Source organism: Rhodnius prolixus, unplaced genomic scaffold (genome assembly GCF_049639745.1).
Source record: "Rhodnius prolixus isolate KJV_2025 unplaced genomic scaffold, Rpr scaffold_7, whole genome shotgun sequence".
Classification (NCBI taxonomy): Eukaryota; Metazoa; Arthropoda; class Insecta; order Hemiptera; family Reduviidae; genus Rhodnius; species Rhodnius prolixus.
The window spans coordinates 36,969,483-36,991,835 of record NW_027411582.1 but is presented as its reverse complement, the minus strand read 5'-3'; the positions used below and the strand labels follow the sequence as shown (position 1 = coordinate 36,991,835).

The following is a 22,353-nucleotide window of genomic DNA, read 5'->3' as shown; positions in this document are numbered from 1 at the left end:
TTACAATATACTCCACGCCACCTTTAACGGAGAACTAAAAAACATTTTTTACTTTTCAAAAGTATTATTATTAACTGTCCAGTTGCAATCAATTGCAATTACTTTTCGTTTTTGAGTTATAGCTGCCCTAAATAATACCTATTTCGTTTAATGACTACTTTTTGCTTAATAATGGTTTCCGGATGATTTATTTATAATAAAATTGAATTTATTAAAATCAATAAGGGAATTCAATAAAAACAATAAGAGAATAAAGTACTCGGCCAAGATGAAATAATAATTAAATTTAAAAAACTTCTGCGATACCACCAAGTTTACTTTAAGAACCATTATTCACATCTCACCTGATCATAATGTTCAGAAATCAAAATGTTTAGCTCAGTTGTCCGTCTCAGCTCTCTTTATACTTGTACAATTTAAATGAAAAATTCCTTAATAGAAACCAATATAATTATTTTAAAAAAGTTTATTTTTTTCTTAATTTTAAACATAAAATATTAAATTTAACAGTAACAAAATTTTTGGAAAAAATTAATTTTTAATTTTCAAAATTAGAGATCACAAATTATTTTAAAATCCTGTCATAAATAAATATATACCTGTTTTAAATTGCGCTGAATGATTTTGAATAGTTCAATAAACAATATATGTATAACATTTTGCTTAATGATTTTCTCCAATAAAATTTAATATCTTAACAGTTTACTAGTAAGTGGGTAACACTAACATAACCTATTATAATTTTACAATTCTAAAAATTATGATTTTTTAAGGCTAGTGGTTTCGTTAATTGTTCTTGAGTTGTCTACGATAAACTTATAACTATACTAATTTTGCAAGTTGTAAAATAATTATAAAAGCAATATATTTGCTGGTATCTCTGTGCATTTGTTTTCTTTCTTTAATATTACTACCTCTATAATAGTTTTGAAAAGTTACAAGTAATTTTTTATAAAATATTTTGATTAAATTCTATTTCGAGTAAATAACAATAGCAATTATAAAATCATACCTGATCAAATTGACAGGTGAGTTAAATGAGTAAACATATGTGGGCAAGATTATTATTTTTATCACAAGTCACTTAAGTCTAAAAAGAAAAGACCTGAATGTTATAAGGTTCACTGAGGGAACTTTATAAAAATAAAAATGCGACTACAAAGTTAAATGCTAGCTCTTATTAGCGTCTACTATCTTAAGATAAAATCTTAAAGACAAAAAATAAAAGCTTTATATTTTAAATTATACATTTGTTCATCTTTTTTAATATCTCATTCGAAGGCTCAGGTAATCCAAAAACGGCGACTATTTATTACATATTATTACATAAAGCTTTCTATACAACTACTGATTTTACGGTTTATTACAAATACATCATCTAATTAATATTATATTCGAATGCAAAATGCAAATTTAAAAGTTACTAAGCTATTTATAGTTACAACGTAGCTTCAGAACAACAAAAGGAAGATCTATTTTTTGAGGATCACCATATGATCTGGCCTAATCAAGATAAAGATTGTTCCTTGTCTACTGAATGTATTTTCAAGTTCTTGAAATCAAACTCCTACTGTTTGCCTGAACCATCGTTTACAACTACGTCGATCTGGAAACTTAAATAAGAAATATATTTTCGAAAAAATATAGATTAAACTGGGCTTATCATCTATGGGGAGTTTAGTGTCACCTGGAGCAGTGGTAAAACTGTTAGGTTTTCGGATTAATAAGAATAACCAAAAAAGTTTTATGAAGACATGAAGCTGTATGCACTAGCATGAGGCTGAGGGAGTCTGCGAGTTCCTTTCACGCCGCCAACGCTTCAAATGCTTGGGAGCAGTAATGTGATAGCCCAGAATGGACCAAACACTGACTGTTCGCAGTAACAAAAACGTTTACAGCTTCAGGGTATTGTCCAGGTAGGCAAAACTCATTTTACAAACTGGTCACACATGCTAGCGAAATTTGGAAAATTTTCAGGATTGTAAATTTTAAACTTTTGTTTTCTTTCTCTTTCTCGTATCAAAAAGAGTTTTATAAGAAAACACTGTTATTGCTATAATAAATTTATAAAACTAAAAACATTTGATATAAAAAATCATTAAAGACTTTTTTTACACCATTTTTTAATTAAAAATCATTATTCTCAGTTTTTGTTCCTTTATATTGGTTCATTATTATATAAAAATATTTTAAAAAAATAAAATAATAATAACATTTATATAAAAGAAAACCTTTATTTTTTCAGTCAGTGAAATCGTTTAAATTCTTTGGAATTTATTTACCAAGTAGCTAGTAGATTTGCATCGTAATATTTTTTTTCAAAAATTACGTGATCTCATTGATTTTTTCTGTATATGTTAGTTTCCTTTACTGTTGTAATAAAACTATTTACATAGTTTTAAAGATAAATCAATAAATTGAAAATAAATAAAAAAAAACAAATTATCCATGCCAAAGAGGATATTTAAGGCCACATATATTCTACAAAGAGAGGCAAGAAAAATATTTATATCACAAATTTATAAAAATATTAAAAATAACAAAATATATATTTAAAAAGGAAAACTTATAATAGGGCAAGATAAAATATGAAATAATGGTGGCGATAAAAGGGATAAAAAAAAGGCTGTTTAATTCATCGTGTGTTGTCTACATAAAAGTATCCCCATAGAAACACAACCTATGTGAGAGGAGGTATTGTAATCGATGTAGATAATCGGAAATATCCGATTTGGACGTTTCCTGAAGATGAAAAAGAAATTATTCTTCAAGTATTCGCCGAAAATGAAAAACAAAAGTAATAGATGGTAAGACAGAAATATACAAATACGGCACCACTTTAGAGAACGGCCTAACCAATCTTCTACGTATCTCAGAAGTGGCCTTAATTCTTGTGACAATTATCACAAGCTTAATCAAAATAATTGGAATATAGGATGAAAAAAAAAGTAACTGCCAGTTTTCAGTCATGATATCATTGAAACTATGAATCAGTCACCAAAAATAATGAACAGTAATAATTGGAATAGTTTTTATAGAAAATCGATAAAAACAAAAATTGATTTAGTAAAGTGGCTGATCGATTTTTATGTAGCATCCTCCGGGAAATATAAAACAAAATATCAAATTTGAACTTAATGCGATTTTCGTTTCTGAGTTGTGATTGATAAATACTCACAGAAACATTAACCAGGTTTTCCAATGAATTTTTCTGAATTGAAAATCTGCACGATTACTATAAGGTTTCTTACTCATTAGAGTAAACGATGGTAAAAATGAATTAGTGCCTCAACCTCCAGCGAAATGGGTACATTGAACTGGCGAAAAAGATCGCATAAAGTTGAATCACACTCAAACGGCAATTCCTTCCCTACTTCTTTCCTGATGACAAGATTTTCAAAGAAATTGTGACCTTTACTGTTCCTTTATCTACATAAAACTGTTTCCTATTTTGGTCAATGATCTTGATTCCAGCAAGAAAACGCTCGACTAAAGAGATAAATGTAGAAGAACTTTTAAATCCATTCTAATTACGCAGGACCTAGTTTCATCCCATTCCTATTCTGATTCTTCCCGTGGAATACTGTCTTTCACTTAATGGTAACTGATAATATCCAAATGGATTATGTTTTGGATAAAACGGAACATTCATAAATATAATAAAAATGGAATTTTCATTGAAAAACAGCCTTTTTTTTTTTTGTACACCCCATTATACAAATAAAATAAAAGGAATCTTTGATTATTTAAATATTTGTATAAACTTTTTTTCTGCAACCGAGTCATGAAATAAAAAAATAATGCGTTTATATATATAAGTAAATATATAAATATATAGTAAAAATAAAGAGTTATAAATATTTATCGACATCTGAGTTTCTGGTAGAAACAAAAAAAGAAATTGAATGACAATGCTCTCCACTACCCTTCATTGTTTCTAAAAAAAAATCTTGAAGCAGCTTACAATTTAATGAAGATTTGACGAAACTAAGGCCAAACAAATAAAGGAAGGCCTAACCGATTTAGTTTGCTCTCTTGGAAGTATGAAAATAAAGAATCGAACTCTGGCAAAGGTAGGCTAGCAATTCTCTTGAATTCCTGGAACATTGTGGGCCATGAAAAAGCTGATGAACTAGCAAGGGAAAGCATTCCATGGACTTGAAGTTTCTCTGGCGAATTCGGAAATCATATAGTGTTAGGGTTGGCAGGTAGTGGATGCTATGAAATTTGGAAAGTTGCTGGACGAAGAAAAGAGGCTGACAACAGGACAAGGTTTTTATAGAGGGAATTCAGCTGGATGCAACAAAGGTATTTTCGTTGAATCTGGGAAAGAAGCATTTTTAAGAGTTTTAAAATGTTGATGAGGGGGGCATGCCTTCAATGGCTGAGCATTCAACCATTGGAAAAGAAAACAATGATATTTATACATAATGTGAGAATGTAGGGTCCAAGAGAAACTGCGTCATTATTTGGCACAGTGTCATCGCTCCCCGAAGGCCAGGTATTGGATATTAGGTACTGACCAGATTTTAAGGGGAGATTTCGAACAAGTACAATGGGTCATTGATTATCATAGATATTGCATGGAATCTTGCTGACGCCTTTATGACCCTAGAAATAATAATACAAATAACCTCTTTGAAGGAGGGAATTTTTTGCTACCTTTGAAGTGAAATTTCAGTCTTAAATGTAAGAACAAAACAAAAAAAAAAAAAAAGTTAAATAAAAAATTTGAAAGGTAGAAATCAGAGGTTTAAAAAGATTGGAAAGACTTTTTCCTGGTCTTTTAGCAGAAACTCTCCAAATGTGGCACATTTTAGCTCGAAGATTCACCGTCAGAGAAATTGATTTTAGGATCTTATGAGAAACCACATCTTCATTTAAACTAAACCAACCGTGGAATAGAAGTAAATATCCATTTTCTATTTCTTAAAATTCATATAATTTAAAAACTTAAATTGTATACGGTTGCAGAAAAAAAGAATTAACCAGTGAGTAAAATATTTGTACACTGGAACAAGATAAACTTCTTTTAGTCACACTATCAAATAAATAACTAACAGTTATGAGTACTTTTATGTTTGTTAAAAAAATAATAAAATAAAAAGATCTGGCAAGAAGTAATTAAAAATTAAATGAGATTCGTTTTACCATATTTTTCATTTAAAAAAATATGTATACATAATTTTAAAATTGACAAAAATTATTTTAAAAAAAATGGAAGTGCTTTGGTAATAATAAAAAAAATTAGAAATCTTACAACTAAAATCATTTCAATATTTACGTTACTTCTGTAAAACTTTGGCACTTACAAAGTTTACTTAAATGCGATTTAATCACATCCTAAAATAAAATTAAGAGAACATAATTTTAAATGTTTTTTTTTTTTCATGTTCTGGCGTTCAGATCAAATCACCGTAAGTACCCAAAAAAATATCTCTATTAAAACATCTTATGAAAGCAAACATCCGGCTGGCAGATTATGATTACGAGATTGCAGGGACATTGCTGTCTGCTAACTACTGTCCTTGGATATTGTACTATCTGATGATGAGGAATTAGGTATTGGCCTAATAACCTTACCATTTGGATCGTATACCAATTGTGAGAAGTCTCTGACTACGTCGTTGAAAGTATCATCTCCGGTACCAGCTTCGGATTCTTTCATTTCTTCATTCAGTCGGCCCAATCTTAACCTTTAAGAAAAAGAAGAAAGAAAAAATTAACACCATAAAATAAAGAATAATAGTTATTATTTTACTTTAAAGCTCGCATGCATCGGAGGTCATTAGCGTTCGCAGCATTTTTCAAAACACAACTGGAATCCAAACAGTACTCAGTAATTTAGTAACAATGCTTGATTGCAACTATTCCTTGGAAAGACTAGTTTTAAACAGAAGTTGGAAGACTATCTAACTGCCTAAAATCTTCCCACCCATTTGTTTGTTTGTTTGGATTTTTTGTGAGTTTCCACAGTATTTTGGAAGAGCATTGCTTTTGGAAGAGTGTGTTATCACGGTGAATATTTACTCCTAATTGCTTAACCGTTCTTACAAAAACCTAGGTAAATTGTTTTACCACCTTGGCATAACTGAAGAATCAGATGCCTCACCTAATTTGGGAGCAACGAAGATCTGTTCTGATCAACAAACAAATGACCCAAAAAGATTACTTCACGCCAAATCAATGGAACATTCATTTATGAATATATTCAACTCCAGCAATTTGAGAAAAAAAAAACAGAGAAAACAAAAAATTTATTGGAGATGATACTGATTTTCAAAGTTCCTGTTTTTACTTTAATCAGCATTGTCTTCGTAAATAGTTGTCCAACCTTTACGCTTCTAAAGGTACACATAATTTCAGAGACAAAGTTAATGTTTCGTATCACATTCGAAAAATGTATCAATTAAGTTATAAAAACTTTCAAAGAAGTGTGTTTGTGAGAGAGAGAGAGAAAGAGTGAATGACGTTTATGATGCAAACCCCAGAAATAAAATTCAAACCAAATATTTACATAATGGGTAAACTGTTTTATAACTTACAAGGTAACAATATCAGCGTTGGCAATTCTCACAGCAATATCTAATGGTTCTACACCTTCTTTATCTTTTAAATGTTGATCAGCTCGATGTTTTAATAGCAGACACACTTGAGCAGTATGACCTAAAAAAAAAGTAGAGAAATAAAAGTTAAATATATTAATCGATTATAAATCAATTCTGTCAGAAACTGCGCCCCAAAATATGTTGTGAACATAGTATGACTTTCTTTTACTAAAAGTCTTGAGGTTCGAACTTATACATAATTTTAAACTTATTTAAGTATAAATAACATTATTTGTTACAATACTACACTTTTAAATCGCTAAAAAGAAAATTATTCAAATAAATGTCACTAAACTACACGTGTGTAATATTAAATGAAGTTTGGAGAAAATAGAGAAATTCAATTTCGAAAAAAAACACAATATAGAACAATAATATAGGGTTAATGTGCAAATAAGATCGAAAGTACAATAAATAAACAAACTATATCAGTAGCTTTAGATGTAGAAGTTTCAATCGATTGTAGAATTTTATCAACACTATTATCCCAACTTTATAATGTAAGAATACCTAAATTATACTGCAATAGTACTTTAGAGGGAAGCCTACCAAATTTCCTTAATCAAAGAAGTGCCCTTAATCGAAATGTTCCAAATAAAGTTTTTAGATCAATAAGAATACAAATACAAGCTTAAAGAAAATCGATAAAGAGCTTTATTTTGTAAAAAACCTCGAAAAAGGTGAATAATCGATTCTTTAAAGTTGTTATCCAGTTTGAGAGGTTTTATTCGCTTAGTTCCAGTCAGATTCACTAGTGAGAGTTAATCAAAGTATAAAGTTTCATCGTTCGCACTTTTTTTGTTATTAAGATGGTTTTTGTACAGACACTCAGTCCCATTTTCTTAAAACCTCTTTTTCGAACTTAAGGACGTCAAAAAAAAAGCTAGTGATAAATTCAATTTATAAAATTTGCAGTGATCGCAACCCTTTCTTTACATAATAAAAAGTAAGTTCCTACCTAATTCTGTAGCATGATGAAGTGGAGTCTTCCCATTAGAGTCTTGCGCATTAATAGGTACTCCATTGAGTAGTAAATATTCACAGGCCATGATTGAACCCTATTTTTCAAAAATTTTTTGTTTTATACACATCATTTATACAACCAATGTAATCAATTATCAGTTTTTACTTACGCTCATAATTGCTTGATGCAGATGTCCAGTATTGTGGTTTTCTGGATTTACCCACAATTTATCAGCGCCTAATGCAAGTGCTTGACACATGACAGGGATATTGTGGGCCGCTGAAGCTTTATAAAGAAGTAATGTAGGGGATAATTTACTAATATCTTCTTCACTAACTGGAAAAATTAAATAAACTTTAACGTAAAAGATTATTAAGTACTTAAAATGTTTGTGTGAACGCAGAACTTTTATTAATAAAAAAAGTATTCGAAAAACTTTTATCGAGATAACCTTTTCTTGACAACTTCATTAATAAATTTGTTTATTTTATGGGGATTGTGAAGTTTTAGAATCTAAGGTGAGAAGTCCTTTATCTCTGAACATGGCAGATTCAATGAAGTTGAACTGTTATGGGTTAAATTGTTTAATTCATTTGTCATAATCTAAGTTAAATTCCTGCTAGCCAGAAGCTCAATTAGAAATAAATAAAAGATATTCAATTGTGATCAAATGAATGACGAATAATGGACAAACATAATTTTCAACAGCTGAAAACAGCCCCTCTTCTTACCTGTACTAACATTATCTTCTCCTTCGGTTGAATCATCTGATTCCAGATCTATAACTCCCGGCAGAGGTTCTTTCGTATCCAGTTCTTCACCAACAATTGCCACTTCATTCTCCACACCATCATCCTTAACTTCATTAGACAAAAGCGTTGGAACTTTATCTCGGCTAACAGCTCGCCTTCGTAACTTTCTTACTGACCATTTCCGTTTACATCTTAGAGGCGATAGATTAATATCACCTACAAACGCACGTTCTACCCATTTCTTTTTTATATAACTTTCCCTAATCAATCTAAAGAAGAAAACAAATAAAAATATTATTGAAGTTTTGAAAAACTATTGAAAATAGCAAAATCTAAAAAAAAATAATAAGAATAATTTACCCATTACAAGTAGGTGTAGCTCTTTCAGTATTAGAATCTAGATTCGCTTCATAAACACTATTAATAATATTGTTTCCAAGTTCGGCCATAACTTTTAAAATTTCTGGTTCCCAAGCATCAAGTGTTAACGATCTAACTTTACTGTAGTGAACGCCTAAACTGCGATGTACCCCTGAGCAATCTGTAAAGAAAAATATTATTCAACCATTTTGAAAATTCTGCAGAACCAAAGAAGGGAACAAATTTAGCATAATAACGTTAGGTTTCTATAGTTCACCTAATAAATAATTTTTAAATTTCTTCTTTACTAAATTTGTAAATTTACAAATCTTACATGTAAATTGACTATTTTAAGAAATGAACTAACTTAAAAAGACGGTATCTCTGGGGGACGTCCAGAGATAGCTAACTTCACAAAATTTATTAATTTTACAAAAATGTGATAAACATTATATTATTGTTTACCTATGCAAAGAGTGATACCAAGGTTTATACTAGCCCATCTTGGTTCTGGACTTCTACAATCACAACAAATGTCATTACCAGGTATTCTAGCCAATTGGTCCCAAATCCTGAAGGAGAATGCAAAACAAAATATATATATAAATTCACCACTAGAATTTCACTATCTAAAAACTAAGTGATCTTCAAAAATAATCAAATTACTTCGTCCGACGATTATTATTACAAGTGTCATCAGATTTTAGGCCAAGTTCTTGATCTTGTTGATGTAAGACAAGTTGTAGTGCAGCGCCGATACCTCGTTGTAAAGCAGTAATCCATTTAGTAAACATTTCTTCTGAATCAGCTTGTAACATATGGCTCCTGAATTGATGCATTTTTTTTTTTGTTTATGCGAATTTAAATTCAAACATTAAGAAAATATTTGCTAACATTTATAAAGATTCAACAATAATAACTTTTCCATACATACCTAGTAGGTGAAAGAACTTCAAAGCAAAACCTTCTTTCAGAATCTACTGCTGGCTTCACGGAACAAAGTTTTAAGTCATCTTCCATTATTGTATATTGATCTTCACCTAAATAAGAAAAATATCATTACAGCATGAACTTCAGAGTTAGGAAGGAAAATGTATTAAAAAAATAGAAATAAATGAAGTCACATTTATGAAAGGAAAGAAATAGCAATTGCTTTGATACAAAATAAAATCAATTTAATCAAAACAACCTAAATCTGACTATTACGATTGTAAAAATGTAAGCAAAAACAAAGGATTGAACAAAGCAAATTTATAAAAAATATGTTGACAAAGGAGAGAGGATAACTCCGATTGGTGTTTATGAACAGAATGCATCAAAATATTGCAAGAACTTCTTTGTCTCAGTTCTTGACGTTTCTGAAGAGTAATTCAAGTCGGAAGGCAGTTTGGCTCTTCTTTCCTAGATTATATCTAGTACTCCAATTTTAGAATAGATTTGATGAAATTATCTTACGAGTAAATACAAAGGAAAACGTTACTTACAAGAATTTTAAATGTGGCCGATAATTCGATATTTTTTTAAGTATCCATTTCGAACAGTAATACAATCAAAATACATACCCTAAATTGTAGCCCTATAAATTGAGGGAGTTTAACTTCACTTGATTTAATTTAAAAAAAAACAAAAACTGAAGTCATAATCAACTGAGCACTTAGATTCTGTTTATTTTATTATTATTTTTCAGAAAACATAAAATCTCGCACTCCCACGAATAGACGACCTAACACAGGTTCTTGTCAAAATTAAAAATAATAAATTAACACATTATTTACAATTTTCTTACCAGTTCTTTTTCTATAAACTAACTGATTGTTCTTCAGACAAAACCATCGTCGATGCCAAGTCTTAAATGCATTTGTTGTCCTTTTGAATAGATATCCTTGCATTGGTAGTGATGGATCATCTTCTTCAAAATTTGATGCTAATGTATGCCTATTGCCCAAGGTTTTCTCTAATTTGGCCGATTCTGTGCGCATCTGTACTATCTGTAAGAAATAATAGGAAGTTAATAAAAAAAGTGGAAGTTACAATATTTCTTAAAATGATGAAGCTTAAACTTACTCTACGCATAAGTGATCGTAATAATCTTAAAATTCTAGCCATTCTTAATTTATATTGTAAAACATCAAAATATTATTTAACAAAATAACATAACAAAAACCAAGTAAGAGTATAAACTGACTAAATAAAAAAAAAACTTTATCTAACTATGTATGTCAATTTTCAACTACTGATAAAAAAAAAAGTGAAAAAAAATAAGTACACCTATCCCCTCCACTAGAACACCTGAGCAAATGTCATTTAAGTATTAGCAAGGACAAAACTTTAGACAAACCATGTTTTACAATTATCGTAAAACGTTTATTTTTGTTTTGATGACTAAACTGTTAACACTTTTTTTTAAAAAAAAAAAAGAATAAGTAGGAAATAATTCGTGCAGATGAAAATTTATAATTTTTAACTCGAAGCTATGTGAGTATTATTTTAAAGCTTTAATGACTTTTAAAGATTCATATTATTATTGTATGTCACTATTGCCCTGTTGTTTAATCTTTGGAACATTAAACAACTTAAATGATTGAATAAATATAAAAACAATCAGTTCAATTAGTAACGTATAACTGTACTTTAATGACCTTCATGCTAAAGACGACCAAATGGAAAAATAAAAAATAAAATAAATAATTATTATAATAAAGTTATTTAACATTAAACGGCACTGACCGACAATCGAACTTTGATTTGTTTTTTAAAAATAAAAAGTCGCACCAAATACATTAAATTTTTAATTTACTACGAAAATCTCCAAAAGAAAACCAAACTAATTGCATGTTTTGATTTTTTGTTTATCATCCCTACTTCCTCTTATTCCTTCTAAATGAAAAGTATTAACGTTCAGCTTTTAGATTTAGGAGCTTTGGCAGGAATAAAAATCTTTTAAAACGGAAAAATTTTGAAAGTCTGATGAGATAAAAGAATCAGATTTTTTTTTGTTTTTTTACCTCAAATTATAAATAACAATAAGTTTTGCTGAAACTATTTTACACAAATACTTTGCATAAAACCTATACGATTTATTCAGTGAATTGGTATTTAGGCTAAATCGATTTTGTTAGGTTAAATCGATTTCGTTAGGTTAAATCGATTTTGTTCTAGGTTAAGAATTTTTTCACCTACATGTTTCTATTTTATTAATCTTAATAATTTTCCTCAATTAGAGGAGGTAATTAGGCTTGAATGACATTTTAAACGGTAGCTTAACTCTTCACACTACATGAATCAATCTGTAAGTACCAATTCTAAGCTTTCAAGAGGCCTTAAATCAGATTTTTCAAATCAAAACTTTGTTTGACTTCAAAATCTTATCTTACTTGTAAGGAAGAAGTAAAAAAAGTTTGTTTTTTACAAACTGGTCTCTGAATGGCTACCAGTATAACTTAATTACGGAATATCGCAGCTAGCTGAAATTTGATATTTTTGTTTATGTACCCTTGAACTTCACTATTTTGACAGAATTTGATCAAAACCGATCAGCGGGGAGTGCCCCTTTTGTTTATTATTATTATTTTTTCTCGTTACGATTTTTTTTCTTTGTCTTGGTATACCTTTTAGCAAGCCTGCAAACAAATAACTTCTAATTGTAACACTTTTTTCTATAAAACTTCTGTTTTGGACATGTCTAGGTAAAGTGGACCCGCTTTCATCTAAAATGCAGTTGTACGGATCTATCATTTACTTAATATTAATGAGATACTGAAATTACGGTTTTAAAGAAACTGTCTTGACCAGATATGCGATTTTTTGGTGTTCAGGTTATAAAATTTTTGGTGTAAGTTTTCATAAAAATGTTTTCTACAAATATGATTTTAGGGACATTATAAATGGCTTATAAATGGAACAACCAATGACTTTTTGTTTTTCTTCTTCTGTGTTGTAGTGAATGTCTTTGGGCTTAATCAAATTAAAACTTGAGAACAGAATTTAAATGATGAATTTTAAATTTATGCTACGTAAGTAAGAAAAAAAAATAATGGAACAGTCAAGAGTTGATCAGAATTCCCTGATCACCCACTATACAGAAAGAAAAAATTATACTATCTCGGTTATTTAAGCGCCTTTCTAAGGAAGACGTGATCAAGATCAAATGCGGTAGAGAATATGCAGCTTGAGTCCTAGATTGTAATTTAGTGCATTGTAAATGTAGAAATAGTGTACAATTTGGTCTGCAGAGCCCAACCTTCAGTGACAAAACAATGTACTAAGTACCTTTATAAAGAAAATAAATCCGTACAACATTATTTGACAAAAAATGATTAATATTTGAATTCTTCATTAATTCTATTACGTTTATTTATTCTTAAATATGCTCTTTTTAATTGTTTCACATTTCTCCAATGAAGTGTAACATAGACCTCAAGAAATACCCTTTAAAGAAGGGAATTCAATAATTACAATATATTCTACGATTTCACAAACTTCATAATGTTAAAAATATTTTTTGCAGAAATCAGTCAGTTTGCGTATCAATTTGTGTATTACTTCGTAAAAATAAAAAATTGAAATATCTGTTAAAAATAAAGACATAAATTTTGTACATTAGAGATCTATTTATAGATTTCTAGTGGAAAAGAAAAAGAAGACGAACTTAAAGATGATATTGTAAAGGGGATCTGCTTCAAAAAAAACAATGGTGTTCATTCATCACTAGGAATAATTTATGTGCATAGATATACGTTGACATTTATGAATTAAGTGTAAAATCTACACTATAATCTTTACTTTTTTATTCTTTTAATTAATTTTTATTTTATTTTATGAATTGATGACTAAGAAAGACAAAAAAATCTCCTGAAGATCTTCAATAATACTTTTTTTGCTATTAACCCAACAATACACACGTAATAATAACTATCAGTTTACAATATTAGTGACGTAATGAACAACAATAATAACCACTTACCTCTTCGTCTAAAGTTCTTAAAAATAATTGTAATCCTTCACATAGATCTGATCCTTGATGAAAGTATGTACAACAAGCTTGCATATATGATAGTAACTGGAAATGTCAAATAAAATATTTACTATGTAGAAAAATAAATATATATATATATATACAGACATATACATAGTATTGTTTTTAAGCAGTGGTGCATAAAATTTGCAATGAAGCAGAAAAACAAGGCGAGCATGGAATTCTGAATGCAAATCTCTCAAGAGACTGGCGCCTTATTACCACCTTCAATAACATCTCCAAAAGATTGGTTTTTGACAAAAACTCTTAATGAACACACTAAAATCTTGAAAATTATTTAAAAAAAAATGTATTTCTCTACTTACTGTGCCTAAGATTTCATGCTTTTTCCTAGCCTGCAGCATACTTAAGCAGTATACATGGTCTAACACTGTATGCCTGTTTTGAAGAATTGAAACATTAAAAATAAAATAAGAAAATATGAAAAAAAATAAAAGAACCCCAGACTTTTTGATTATTTCCATTGTTAAATATATATATCTAGTGAAAAAACTGATTACTAATAGATTTAGTTATAGTTGACAAATATCGTGCAAAACATTACAAACGTTTATCGCTACAGAGAAAAGATCAATTGGTTGCTAAGTCGGAGATGCCAAGTTAAAATCCAAAAGCATAGCCCTTAATGTTTTTTGACGTGAATACGTCTTTAAATTTGAATCATATGGTGGCAATCCAAAAAACCTAATGATAACAAAATCGGGGGATACAGTTTGGCATTATAGTTTCGAATCTATCGTCGACATCCAAAATTAAATTAGACCGCTGGATAGCTAAAGGATCAAAAAAATCATTACGATAAGCGAGGACTGTGACGCATCGCGCGCGCGGTGGAGGGGGAAGCGCCGCCATTTTGAGATCATTTTGCTGCGAATCGAGATTTACAATTAGTATAACTTTTGACTCGGAGAAGCTTGTTCGTTTAAGTTTTAATCATCAGCTGTCGTCACAATTTATCGATTGTATTCAAAACATTAGCGTAAAATAGTGAAAGTGAATATAATAAGGTGTTAGAATAAAAAAATATTATCAAAAATATATAATGTCGGCCTATACGCGTCGAAAAGCCAAAACCAAATACAGAGATCGTATACCTGTTGGAAAGGGCTTCTCAAGAACAATCGAATGGTAATAATAAAACACCATATGACCGAGTCAAGCTGTGCCTAGGAACGTAAAAGAATGAATGCGGCCGAGCCGATCAACGACGACGGTGTCAGTACATCTGTGCAGCTGGAGCGGTTGAAATTATGCAAGTGGATGATGAAATCGCTTCTACATCGACAACGGACTGTATAGGCATAGATTGTGTTCGATCGTCGATTATGAAGACACATTGTTTCATCCTAAATACATAAATAAAAATATTTTATATAAAAAATATAACCCTTTAAGTAAACGTATTCACGTACAACATACGGCCGTGTCCATGACACAGCCACACTTTAATTTTTTTTTTACCCCTTTCTTGGAGCCTTTACAGTTTTCTATTAGGTGATAAACAATGATCGCTAAAGGCAGATAGAGAGCATTGAGAAGGCTTTGTACGCCAATGACTTTCAAGATGATGACGCGCATCTTAAATTAAAAAAAGTAAATAAATATATATACATTTTTCTACCATTCATGTTTTTAATATCTTCTTATAACACCTGATAGGGGTAGAATTTAAGAATTCCGAGTCTTTAGCAGAAATCTATGTTTTCTGAAGACACCTAGAAAATCCATAAAAAGTGGTTTTTCACTAATTGATTAGTTATGGTGTCTTTGATTGTGCCAGCAATACTCAAATAAGGGAAATATGAGGATAGTTCATACGTATTTAATAAGGTTTCGTTTGAGTCGGCTTGCCAATAATATTTTTAGTCTAAATTTATCTGCGGTGATCAGTGACGCAACTAGAATTTACCCACGCACTTATCAATGGTAAAAAAATCGCCTCTTTCCATACTCAACACTCCTCAAAATGAGAACTTAAAATTAAAATAAAATTTTATACTTCTAAATGGTAATTAAAATAAGGTATTAATCATTTCTGAAAAATAGGCGAGCTTCAATTTAATTGCTTCATTGATGAAAATTATATTGAATTTATCTTTAAAAGCACATTAAATGAATTACTTGTAAAGAGCTGAACAGCTGGTTAATTATGAGTTTAAAAAAAAAAAGAAGGAAATAATCAAGATGGCAATTGACAGAAATAGAAGTTACGTGATGTACGAATCGATTTATTGATCCAACTTTCAAATAAACCGGAACATAACAGTTAAAACAAAACTAAGGAGAAGACAAGCACTCGCTGGTAATCTTTATCGAACTGTAGAAGTTATTGTACTAAATTCAGAACTCTCTTAGCATATAAAGCAATTTAAATCTGCAGGCGTAACATTCTCACAAGGGCGTTCGGTTTTGTCTCTCCTACTCTTTTTTCTTTCTTGTTTTATTATTATTGAAATCTATATCGTGCATATTCTTCTCTCTTTTCTTCATCTTCATCTTTCTTGTATTGTTATTTATTTGAATTGTAGACAGTCATGCATAGCGTGACAAATTCTACTTTAAAAAAAAAAAAGGGAACTCTATCTATTTTAGTCGCTTATGTAATTAATTATTGTGATTTCTTCTATCTTTTGCAGAACCAAAAACTCTCTACATGACAAGCTCTACCGCTGCTCCCCTTCCATATATCTATCCCACACCCCCCCAAAAAAGCAAACAATAACCAATTTCTAAGGAAAGTATTAGCTCAATAGTTGGCATACTGGATGATTTCAACACAAGAGATCCCGGGGTCCGAATGCAGCAGTTGGTTTCTTCCTAGGAGCTACTTACAGATCCACTGTTCAGTGATGGTTCAGTATTCTCTGAAATTGTACGTAGGCCGGCAATGCACTGAAAAAAAAACTCCGAGGGCCAATGTCCTTAGACGTTAAAGTGCCTTAAAGATAAAAAAAAAAATTATAAAATAACAAAAATTCACGGGTGTCTGATCTTAAAATCAGTAATACTTAAATTCCGGAGACCCGCAATGCTAAGATATATTGTTGGTTTAGTGGGTTCCATTCCCCTTGTCTAGGTCTTGGATTTTATTTAATGGTTAATATGAGAAATTTATAGTAAAGTATGTTAGGCGGTTATAGGCTAGACCCGCAAAGCTAAGAAGTATTATTGGTTTAGTGGGTTCAATTCCCGGTGTCTAGGTCTTGGATTTTATTTAATGGTTAATATGAGAAATTTACAGTAAAGTATGTTAGGCGGTTATAGGCTAGACCCGCAATGCTAAGATGTATTGTTGGTTTAGTGGGTTCGATTCCCCCAGTCTAGGCCTTGGATTTTATTTAATGGTTAATATGAGAAATTTATAGTAAAGTATGTTAGGCGGTTATAGGCTAGACCCGCAAAGCTAAGAAGTATTATTGGTTTAGTGGGTTCAATTCCCGGTGTCTAGGTCTTGGATTTTATTTAATGGTTAATATGAGAAATTTACAGTAAAGTATGTTAGGCGGTTATAGGCTAGACCCGCAATGCTAAGATGTATTGTTGGTTTAGTGGGTTCGATTCCCCCAGTCTAGGCCTTGGATTTTATTTAATGGTTAATATGAGAAATTTATAGTAAAGTATGTTAGGCGGTTATAGGCTAGACCCGCAAAGCTAAGAAGTATTATTGGTTTAGTGGGTTCAATTCCCGGTGTCTAGGTCTTGGATTTTATTTAATGGTTAATATGAGAAATTTACAGTAAAGTATGTTAGGCGGTTATAGGCTAGACCCGCAATGCTAAGATGTATTGTTGGTTTAGTGGGTTCGATTCCCCCAGTCTAGGCCTTGGATTTTATTTAATGGTTAATATGAGAAATTTATAGTAAAGTATGTTAGGCGGTTATAGGCTAGACCCGCAAAGCTAAGAAGTATTATTGGTTTAGTGGGTTCGATTCCCCTGGTTTAGGTCTTGGATTTTATTTAATGGTTAATATAAGAAATTTACAGTAAAAGTATGTTTGCCAGTCGCCTCCGTCCACGACACCTAATTGGTGTAGTTGGACGTTAAGCCCCGCCTGAAAAAATAGGCGATTACTTTACCTTTACTACTTAAATTGCCATCTTGAAAGTGATATACTAGGATGATCCCCGCCATGTAAAAATACGTCTTTAACCAGCGATCTATCAAACTGGGGTTTTGGGTTTCACAAAGTTTTGAATTGTTTTTAAGTAAAACGCTAAATATTTAAATGTTACAAAATATTTTAGAATCTAAATGCTTATTTTCCTTTCATATTCAATAATTGAATAGATAAAAGCTAATTCATTGTATGATACACAATTTATACAATAGAAATTACTGAATGCAAGGAAGAAATTAAAATATCTAGTGATACTTATGGTTTAAATTAAATCTTTAAAAAATAAATCAAATAAATAAAAATTTGGATGACACAAGTGAACATAAATTAAAAATAAAATAAGTAATTTAATGTAATGGCTACTTTTTCAGGTGGACTTTACGTCCTAAGTACCAATTTAGGTGTCGTGGACGGAGATGTTTCTTAAAGTTGCCGAAGGAACAAACAATACTATATATTTGCAATAGTTCATTTATAGTCATTTAACATCCTTGGAAGAAAAAAATAAACCACTAATTTTTTTTGACATTTTTTAATTTGTACGGCTGGATTCTGGAAAATCTATTTTTTGGGGATAACATCGAATTTATGTGGAGGTTAAGTCCAACAACTCATGAAGTTCATAAGTAGAGAAGAATGCTGGGCAATTGTAAATTTTTGGAAGCCAGTCAGAAATGTGATCAAAAAAATACACCAAAAGCATGGATTGGACCAATAAAAAAGTACAGGGCGTCTAATTATGTTAACAAATTCATCTGCTCATTTCTTAAAATAACTGTCCAATATCTCCTCGCATCCAGATTAGAAGAAAATCCCCTAGGAAGATCCTGCATTTTTTATTCAAGAAAAATAATTCTGCTAAAGAAATTACAGGAAGAAAGGAATTGTTTGGCTTTCTTCTTTAGTACCAAAACTTTATAAGTAATTATAAAAGTTAAAGTGGTTTAACTTTGTTAAATGGATTTTTAATTAATTTATTTTTTGATCTTTTCAAAAATAACACACTATTCTCTCTGAACTTCTAAATAAACTTGACTCTATAAATATCATTTGAATCATTTTTCCAAAAAAGTTCGATTTAGAGCAGTTCTAAAAGAAAAACTACCTTAAATCTAATATATATGTTGGCAGTAATTCATTTTCTAAAAATAGTATTTATTTTCTTAAGATTTAAACAGTAAATTAGTACCATCTTTTTTTGCTGAATTTAAAAAGGGGATCCTGTTTTATAAATACCTAATATAACCAGAATAGATTATCAACGAAACATTTAAACTTTCTCTTTGGTAAAAATGGGACGAGCGTTCAAATTAAAAAAATAACTACAGTAATTTGTTAATTTAAAAATAAAAATATGAATATATCTTTTGCAATTTACTTCGCTATCGCAGTAAATCTTGAATGCAACCGTCACATAAGTGGCTCATACTATTTTGATCGATTTATATTTCTAAAATTATAATTTTTTTTAAAACAGTTCTGAATAGTGAATTTGATATTATTTATTAATTACACCAGTTCTTATTAACTATATTAAGATAACTAACGAATTGTCTATTATTATAGTCATATAATTGGTGAAATTCTTAACGCACCCATTTCCGGAACGGAACACTATGTTAAAATAATTATAAACATATGATAATTGATTAGTCATAACTTTTAAAAAAGTTTAATAATTTTTGACAGAACTATCTAATAACATGCTAAATTTATCGTTCGATTCCAAGGAAACTGATATAATGACAAGGAAAATTTTAGATTCAAGGTTATCTAGAATGAGATAGATATTTACTTTTTTTTTGGGCGATGTCTGAGGTTTTTTTTTTTTTTTTTAATTTACAATGCCATAAAATGTCTAGTCCCACTTCTGTTTCCTTTAAAGATGTGTACACATGAATCCAATTCTAATGCGTATATTAAAACCCAATTCTAAAGATGATCGACATTAAACCTATGAAGTAAAAAATTAAGTACTAAAGAAGCACCTAGAATAAAAATGAAATTACCTGAAGCAAGTACTGGTAGCTTGTAAGATACTATGTGCTTGTTCTATTTCCATTGGTTTTGATTTAGGAACTTGAGAATGTCTTGTAAGAGCAATGTCCAAATCACTAGATATCTTGTCAAAATGTTGCCTAGATTCCCATAATCCTTTAATGTCCCTAGAAATAAAGAAAGTAAACCTCCACAAAAAATACATTCCAGTTAAAATAACTATCAACAAAAAAAAATCCATGTCTATCACTTACTCTTTAATAAAATTTGACACATTTTTTAAAATAGTCCTTGAAGCTTGATCCAATAATATGGATTGATATTTATTCATTTCCTGTAAGCCGTGCGTGATACGGCTTAACTGTGAGGTAACTTCTGGATCATTAGTAAAACATGAACTTAATTCCCACAGGCTATTAGTAAATTGAGTTTGCTGGCATATATACGTCTTGCCACAATCCACCATCGAACCACATGCTCGTAATACCTGGCAAAAGAGTTAACTATTTGTAACATATATAAACGATTTCAATTTCCTTTTAATATTATTTACCTAGACCTGTCAGAAATACTTTTGCAGTAATTCTATTAAGAACAACAAAGTATGTAAAGCTTTCGACCTAGACCATATTCAGGGCTGTGGAATATATTTACAGAAACAAGTAACAATTATTCTTAAAATTATAAAATCGAGATATTTTTACAGAAGAACTGAGTTGGATAACTTAAACCTGTCACCACGCTCGATAAGCACAAAAGAATCGATTCATATGACATGCAATTTCTCGAAAAGAATACATACCTCAATTATAATAACGAGTTTTCTCCTCTGAAAGCAATTTATGGCGAAGAGGAATCTTGATTTGATGTAAAGACATCTAATTTTTCTTTTTGAACCATAGATTATTAATTAGCACGTAAAGATAATAACTATAAAGTTTTTAAGCATCTCATGAATTGAACACAAAATTGTCTAAATTGACTACGGTGCACAAAATTAATTATTTCATCGGTCACTTGTTTTATTTCATTCTGATCGGTTTTATAGAGAAATTTTGGATCAACTGATTAAGCTTTAATCACGTAATTAGCACTATCCTTCAAAAGATGTTCTTTAAAAACCATTCAAATTGCGATTGTCCTTGAATCACATTTTGTTTGTTGGATTTCAGTGATTCTGAGCCATAATTTGAAAAAAGACACCATAGCCAAAGCAACCAATTACAGGACAACATTACAATGTCTTCTACATTCTTTTTATTATCCTTTACTAGTTTAAGTTGTAATTTTGACAAAATAATGGTTTTTATTTTGGCATGAATATTTCCCGGATAAGTTAAGACCAAACGTAAACGTATTATTTCAAAACTAACACAACCTCTTCCGATTCGAATAAAATCACGACAGTTCTTTGTTCCTCCAACCAAGTGCGTCACCAAAACACATGATTACCTTTACAATGTAGCTCAGAGAACTAAAGTGCTTCGACACCACTGGTTCATTAGGATATTATGGTCATTACTAAAGAAGTTTCAATTAAATTAGATTCTATCTTAAATAAGCTAAATCAGAATTTCTGACAAGACTTAATGAACAGTAACAGATTCGAAACAAGATTTCATTTTGTTATCTCTTCATAAATTACCTTTTCTAATTTGGTCTCCAAAAATACGATCTCAGCTTCTTCTTCGGCCAAAAGGGATCTATATGACAAAAATGGATCACTTGTAGATGTATTTTACGAAAATCTTAATTTTGATCAAAAAGTAATAATGTACTTGATGGATTTCTTTAAAAGGCATTTAAGGGGTAACGAAAATTTTTAGCCGAAACTGAAACCAGTAAAAGAAATATTAAAATTCTACTAAAAAGTATAATAACGAATAAATTCTCTTACAAAATACTAATACTTGGTCGAGAAAAGAAATACTACTGAATATTAATTTTATTTTAAAATAAAAGCAAACATGAATGGTTAACCTAAATATAATTTTTAAATAACATATTTGATTATAAATTGTGAAATGCCTGTTTTCTGATAATGAACGTAATATCCTGTCAATGTTGCGTTTTTTAAAGATAAATGGAGTCATCTCGGAAAGAACTATAGATTATAATAAGAAATATTTATTCCGTTTTTCCTATTAAAAACGTTTCTATTAAATAACCGGATAAGGAATTGGGAAAAGTCTGAAATATTGCAGAAATAAAAAAATTACCTGAACTTAGGAGAATCCTTAAGACATTCGGGTAACAAATCTGCAGCTACCATAGTTACTAAAGTGTAAAATATATAATTAAAAAAACAATTACGATACCCTAAAATGTTTCTAAAACATGTTAAAAAATTATTTGTATGAGTCACACTGAACACTTAAAGCATATTCTTCCAAGATGCAAACATAACACAGAAGATGAATCAACCCGCTAACAGACAAAAACTTCATGTGATTAGCTCAGCCAACTGAACCAAGAGTAGGGTTACAAAATAGGAAATAAAACAAGATGTCTGGCACT

The 22,353-nt window shown here is 30.1% G+C and overlaps 1 protein-coding gene and 2 long non-coding RNA genes across 4 annotated transcripts; 2 read left to right on the top strand and 1 right to left on the bottom strand.

The window, feature by feature from the left end:
* Nucleotides 1-622: 622 nt before the first annotated feature.
* On the bottom strand, nt 623-22,189 carry CenB1A (Centaurin beta 1A). 2 transcript variants are annotated; one of them, XM_074115256.1, is made up of 17 exons: nt 22,056-22,189; nt 21,482-21,539; nt 20,091-20,323; nt 19,848-20,003; nt 14,025-14,097; nt 13,648-13,743; nt 10,471-10,672; nt 9,619-9,724; nt 9,351-9,509; nt 9,150-9,256; nt 8,685-8,865; nt 8,304-8,593; nt 7,742-7,908; nt 7,567-7,666; nt 6,546-6,666; nt 5,584-5,696; nt 623-2,481 (listed from the first exon to the last, which is right to left on the bottom strand). In XM_074115256.1, the coding sequence occupies exons 1-17, from the start codon at nt 22,106-22,108 to the stop codon at nt 2,465-2,467; spliced, it is 2,232 nt and encodes a 743-aa protein (XP_073971357.1). In that variant the 5' UTR covers nt 22,109-22,189; the 3' UTR covers nt 623-2,464. The 2 variants fall into 2 exon arrangements, with proteins under 2 accessions (XP_073971357.1, XP_073971356.1); XM_074115255.1 differs by having other exon boundaries at nt 623-5,696.
* On the top strand, nt 7,341-8,008 carry LOC141447575 (uncharacterized). Its single transcript, XR_012454461.1, has 2 exons — nt 7,341-7,554; nt 7,763-8,008. It is a non-coding gene; the product is annotated as an uncharacterized lncRNA (long non-coding RNA).
* On the top strand, nt 11,838-12,997 carry LOC141447574 (uncharacterized). Its single transcript, XR_012454460.1, has 3 exons — nt 11,838-11,973; nt 12,371-12,516; nt 12,625-12,997. It is a non-coding gene; the product is annotated as an uncharacterized lncRNA (long non-coding RNA).
* Nucleotides 22,190-22,353: the final 164 nt, after the last annotated feature.

Bases quoted from the DNA above. Each gene is read 5' to 3' on its own strand.
- CenB1A (XM_074115255.1), bottom strand. From the start codon at position 22,108: ATGGTAGCTGCAGATTTGTTACCCGAATGTCTTAAGGATTCTCCTAAG. The intron at 20,324-21,481 runs GTAATTTATGAA...CTCTTTTGCCAG, and splicing joins TGGAGACCAAATTAGAAAAG to GTATTACGAGCATGTGGTTC. The intron at 8,594-8,684 runs GTAAATTATTCT...TTTCTTCTTTAG, and splicing joins GCTACACCTACTTGTAATGG to ATTGATTAGGGAAAGTTATA.